The 6959-nt window shown below is 31.6% G+C and overlaps 1 protein-coding gene across 1 annotated transcript in view; it reads right to left on the bottom strand.

The window, feature by feature from the left end:
* LOC131846378 (dopamine receptor 2-like) overlaps positions 1-6733 on the bottom strand; it is a 46705-nt gene extending 39972 nt beyond the window's left edge. The window contains exon 1 of the mRNA XM_059195652.1: positions 5475-6733. Coding sequence (XP_059051635.1) covers positions 5475-6733 — 1259 coding nt within the window. The remainder of the gene's footprint in view (positions 1-5474) is intronic.
* Positions 6734-6959: the final 226 nt, after the last annotated feature.

Below are 6959 nucleotides of genomic sequence, written 5' to 3' on the forward strand. Positions count from 1 at the left end.
ACCAAAACAAATTAAGTGGTCACTTACATCCTACAGCTGCGCAAGCAAAATATCACGCAAAATATCACAGGTGACTTATCTAAGATATACATTTATAGTACCTTTATGCAAAAAGAAGGATTGCAAGCATTCCATCCGAAAACGATATCCACTGGATCAAAGTACCTAAAGCTTTCATGAATGTTATAGTCTTTTTATAAGACCCTTAAGTGTCCGCAACACTGAACAAATAAAGTCATGTTATATCAAACAACTGAAATTTGCTTTCTTTATTTGATGAAAAGAAGAATTTAGAATATAAAATTTAAATCTGAATAGAGGTATTCTCGGCTCAGTTATTATGCCATCTACCCGAATAATTTATTCTCTGGCCTTAATATAAATCCGAATTAAGTCATGTCCACAAATACCGCACGCAAGCCGAGGAGGGCGTGTCTTTAACGATACCTATCTACATTATTCCAAACAAAATTCATATTTTACAATTTTTTGCTACTCTTAATATCTCGCTTAATATCCCTAAATACAAATTTAAATCAAACCCTTTGAATTATTAAATTTATAAGTATTTATTCAAATTTACTTCAAAAATATATTTTTTTACGTTTTTTTAGAAGTATATAAAATATTATTAATGAATATTATATTAATAATTAATACTAATGTTAAAAATATTATTAACTAGCTAAGTCGGCAGTTTCACGTGCATTAAATTTATAGCCTATATTTTATTTTGATGTATAAGCAAGCTACTACTGTAAAGTTCCATCAAAATCCGTTCATTAATATTTGTGTGAAAGTGTAACAAACATCTATTCATACTTACAAACTTTCGCGTTTATAATATTAATAAGATCTTTAAATTAATATATAGTATTGTATATGGTTTGGATAATTAATTGTAATAAATACATAATTTTAATAGTACGTACATTAAATTCTTTATTATCTATTCTGCTCGTATAACTTTTATGTACTTTAACTGGAATAAAACAATGATAAGAAATATAAAACCACGTTCAGCTATCACCGAGAAAAAGAATATAAAAATAATTTCTAATATGATACTGTTAACGAACCGGACAGAAATCCAATTGTGGAAGTTTTTAAGTGTTTTCATCGACAAAAATCTACGAAACGGGAAGAAATTCAATAACGTCTGTGCAAAATAAACTTCATTAAACCGACAAGCGAGTGCAATAAACGAAAATGTTATTTTGGTGCTGTTCGACGAAATGAAACAACAACACTTCGGTAGAACAATGTACATATAACTAATGGCAACTTAGAATTCAGTTGTTATTAATTGTAGAATACAATAAACTAGTACTGTTCTGCAGGTTTTCTCGGTTGCTCCCGAAATTATCCGTGTTACATGCATTACAGCTGCTTATGAGGTATGCTCTCGTTATTACGACTCATTAATTATATTACTTACTTTGCTGTATATATAATATTTTTTATAACGACTTTGCGCTATACGGTTTACATAAAATCTTGTATAATATTTATCTAAAGCATCAATCAAGTAATGATTTTGATTTGATTGATTGCTTGCTGAATTTTTCTTTATTTATATTGTCGTGGTAGAAATAAAAATATTCCTAAGAGACTAAGTTAAATTTTTTATTATTACTTTTATTGAAATAAGATTATCTATAATCTAATTCAAATTCAAATTCAAAATATCTTTATTCATGTAGGTCTAATACAGACTCTTATAATATGTCAAATCTACCATCAGTTCGGAATGATTTCGAGATGAAAAGAACTGACAAGAAACTCAGCTCGTATTTTTTTTAAATGTTGTACATATTTACAATAATATAGATTTATTTAATCTATCTATAATTACTGTTAGAATTAAAAAAAAACTTTGAATTTTGAATTTGTTAATCTTATATGAATGTTCATTGTGTGGAATTAAATCGCAAATAAATGATAACAAAATAATATATAGTTCAGTAGCATCAATATAAGTGTACGGATACTGTGAATGCTGTATGTTGCGATCTTTCGTTGGACAATCTAGTGACGGTAGTTGAAAAAACTGCTGGCACCTACTTATATTGTCGTCGCTGTTATTTAAGCCAGCTCGTGACCACGGCTAGTGCAACCTAGTCAAAATATCGAGATAGGTATATATCCTTATTTACCATAAAATTATTTGTGTTAAGACCCGGTTCACTATATAAATAATTTTCAATTTTTAAAATTTATATCTTAAAAAAACATGCTATACCATGTTCACACAAGGTTAGAGTGACGTGTCTGTGCTTGACATGCAGGTACACACCTCGAGGAAAATTTACTTACTTGACAAGCATCCGTTCAAGCATCTGAGTCATTTGCATTTTAATTGCATAGTCACTACAGCTTGCCTTTCGAGATGCGGTATAAGATAGGTATAACTCACGATCAAAGATGCTTTTTGACAAACTTAACGAAAGATTAGCAAAATTCTGATATTTAAAAACGTTTATTCGTTATTTTTGTCTTATTACGATTGTCTTTAAATTTCTTAGATAGCGTATGGAGTTTATACTAAAACCATAAATCCTGTCACAAATATTAGAATTGACAGCAAAAATATGTGTCAACGAAAAATGATTTACTGAGGGTTATCCGTCCCATAATCAGAGTTATTTGATTTACGGCGACACCCTAATCCTCGGTCACATTTCGACACCCTATATGTAGTAATAAGGTGCGGTTAATACAAAACAGTAGAGTAACGGTAGATTGTATCATAAGCGAGCAAAATATTGTTTATTACAAAGGCTCTATTTCGAATTCAGAGAGTAATAAGAGTTTCTATAGCGAAATCTTAACTGCAGCATAGGATTCAATTTTGTTTATTGCGTTGTTGTAAGGTGTTAACAATATGTTATTCAAAAATGTGAAATTTATAAAAAATATACTTATTGATAATGGTAGATAACAATGAAATAATCGAAGATAGAGAAAATTATTGATACAGCAATCTAGAAGTAGCACTTGTTACATGATAAAGAACTTGTAGTCGTTACTTTCTATTATACTTAAGCGATACCCAATACAGATTATACAATACAACTATATGTATATTTATAAGTCTAAAATACTTATTCCATTATTTGAGTTAAACCATGATTTAATTACATATAATTTATTCAAGATTAATTTAATAGAACAAGGTATTATAATAATAAAGCTGGTTGTATTCTATGGCTTTGCTCTTATAATAATCATAATAATAAGGTAAGGCGAGACTTGGCATGACCTGTCCTCGGCACTAATCACCAGCTTCAAAAGCTGTGACATAAGAAAAATAATAATAATAACCCTGGATAATTCATTTAGCGTCACCTTGTCCCCAGCTAACTGGTACAAATACTTAGATTTTTTTGTAAATACATATACAATATACACAGAAAACACCCAAATCGATACAAATCATCATATTCATGAATGAAAATAAAAATGTTTGCACCGTGCGAGGAATAGAGCCCACGACTATCAGAAGTAAAGCGGTGTGCTAAAGCGCTAGACCGAGGTCGTCAAATTAGGACGAAAGTATACCTTATGTGTTTGCCTAGAACTTGGTCAATCTGTGTACCAAATTTTATTCAAATTCGTTTTGACTCACCGAAATATTAACATATTTACAAACTTTTACATTTATTATAGTAGTAAGTTAGTTAAATTAGTAGTAGTAGGTATAAATATTTATATAATGATTAAGTTTTTTTGTATACCACCTTGGTGGCAAACTAGCATACCGCCCATCGGATGGTAAACATCAGGGTTGTTCGGTTGCCGACCCTAAATATGCTTAAGCTATATAGTAAAGGTTTTTAAATAAATTTTATATTTATTTTCACAATAATTTTATTATGATAAATAATCATTGGATAGAATGTTGGTAAATATATTATCAATTGCGAAAATAATTATCCAAAACAAACAATATAAACTGATAATATAGGTATTACACACCAATTTAATATGAATTTTCACAATTCATATTAAATTGGTGTGATGATCAGAATAGATGTAATCAACCGTACAATGACTAAATTGATTTACAAAGAGCTCGTTTATTAAGCACGGTCTTCTTATCACAAAACAAACAGGTAGTTTGGATTTGAGCTGATTTTTAGATTGGATGCATTACTGAATGATGAATAGTTATTTGATATACTATAGTATGATGATAGCAATCACAACAACAACTTATGACAAGCAGATACATTTTGATTATACCTGCATAACTATCTCATGAAACTAATTTATGAAGTATTTAATATATATGTATTATATATATATATATATTATAAAATTATGATAGAATTACTTCTTAATAAAATATTTCAATATTAATGAGTATTTCAATAAAGATTTATTGGCATTATAATTATTGACTTTAATGAGAAGATATTGTTTTGTAACGTACATTTATTATTTACAGTATAGAAAATTATGATATACATATATAATAATAGACACAATAATTTTAAGTTTAACATACAAAATTATAATCTTGTTAGGTCATATGCCTATATTGCCATACCCTTTCTGGGCGTCACAAATAATTGTAAAAATTTAACCATGCTCTGAATGCATGTGTTTTATGTTTTTATGATACTGCTATAAATATATAAATATATTTATCACTGGAGAAGAATATACGTATATAAGTAGGAAGTCAAAATTGAATAAAGTATCGAAACAAAATTTTAAACATCCCATAAATTGACTTGCACTCTCGACGTAAAAGCTTTTATATCTTTGTAATCATGTAAAATGGGATCGCTAACAATGTTTGAACTAGCAACTAAGTATTTTAATAACAAAAAAAAACTCACCATGAATTCACTATGTAATAAAGTTAGGATACAGGTCATTTGGATTCACGATTCATTTATAAAATGCCTGCAGGTTTAACTATCTATACTAATAGTGTAAAAAGACAGCGCAGATTTGATTAAAAGGAGAGTAAACGTTGGAACTAATGCACCCATTTGGCAAATTCTTTCATTGTTGCGTATATTATTTCAGTATTAAATAGGCTATATAGCTGATATGTTAATATATACAAAACTCACAAAGTTATATGAGCCACTAGTGTTATAAAATGAAACAAATTATTATCTACTCGTTACAATTAAGCTCGGGTATTCGTGCTCTATAAATTAACTGTAGTAGAATCGTTTACTTTGTTTATTAATGTTAATTCGTACAAACTTGTATCATGATGACAATGTTATTTATGATTCTGGATATAGCTGGTCTGTATCGATCTTTTATTTAAATTGCAGTACGTGTCTTGTATGGATACAATATGTAGTAAAAAAACCTTTATTAATATATGTAAAGTTAATCAGAAATTCAATTTGTCTTTTATATCTAATTCTTTATCCAAAAGAAAGTTATAACTTATACAGTATCGTAATATAGTAATATATACTTAAATAATTTAATTACATACGCACCTTCTAAAATCTCTGCTCCAGCAGGCATAAATGACAGGATTCATTGAGGAATTGACCCAACCGAGCCAAGTCACGACCATGTTGACTATCTCCACATGCGCAATGCATGCCGAACAAATGCCTGACAGCAAATTCACTACGAAGAATGGTAACCAACACACTATGAACACACCCATCACTATACCGAGAGTCTTGGCAGCTTTCTTTTCTTTAGCGAACTTAGCCAACTTACGCGACAACGAAAAGTTTTTTGGCAAATGCTTAGTATGTGTCACATTTGTTAAACGCGTGGATGAACGTGACAGTCCATTGTTTTGCAGAGCAGTCAGTGGCTCCTGATCTGCTTCCTCAGGAGTACACGCACCGTGACATGCATCACTTCGCTGACGCACTGTTCCTCCTCTATGTATACGCAGAGTCAACTCTAATTCACCACTCGGCCTCATTACTTGTTTAGTACCGATTTTTAAAGACCGCGTTTGTATAGTTGCTGCGCGATATATACGATAGTAAGTGAACACCATGACAAAAAGGGGCAAATAAAATGATATTGTTGACGAAAATATTATATACTCAAGGTTTTCCGTAAACGGACACTTATAATCTGGCACTTCTTCTAAACGCACAGCGCGCCACCATGCAATAGCGGGGAAGGATATAGCACCGGAACACACCCATACAGCGGCAATAAGGAAGGCCGCTTTCCGTCCGCTCATTCGCATGGGATATGTAATAGGGTCCGTGATGGCCCAGTATCGGTCGAGAGAGATCACGCACAAGTTTAGTATAGAGGCAGTACTGAATAACACATCTAAGGATCGCCACACATCGCACCAATCTACACCAAAGAACCACGTATGCTCCAGTACTTCGTACAGCGCTGAAAATGGCATGACTACTAATCCTACTAGACAGTCAGCCACTGCAAGTGATGTAACAAAATAGTTCGTTGACGTGTGTAGGTAACGTTCGCGTATCACAGCAAGTATGACAAGCATGTTTCCGAAAACTGTTGTCAAGGAAAATAGGAGGAGAAACGTGACCAGCAATGCGCGATCTTGAAGGAGTTTAATGTAGTCGTTCCACTGATCTATTGATTCTTCTGTGAGGTTATACACTGAACTATTGTCAAAGGTAATGTTGAACTCCAGCACGGTATTGTAAACAGCGCCCGAGGTATCCAGAACATATTCTGGTCCTCTGTATGATATATCTAATTGGCCTTTTGCCACCAGTATATCAGGATCGGACGCGTTCATATTTTTTCACTGGCTATGTACTTGCTAGCCCCATGCTGAGTGTTTATGTTTTCCTTGTTTCGCCCGCAGCCATTTCGAGATTACGTTCTTGGCAGGCATTGTGTTTTTGAATTCCACTTTCGGGCACATATTTCGTTGGCATATTTTTTCCAGTACCAGATATACTATGCCATGACCTGAAACAATATAAAAAAAATATATTAATAATGAAGGAAAACTAACTTTC

This window comes from Achroia grisella, unplaced genomic scaffold, assembly GCF_030625045.1.
Source record: "Achroia grisella isolate CSIRO2021 unplaced genomic scaffold, CSIRO_AGI_Agris_v1 utg511, whole genome shotgun sequence".
NCBI classification, from domain to species: Eukaryota; Metazoa; Arthropoda; class Insecta; order Lepidoptera; family Pyralidae; genus Achroia; species Achroia grisella.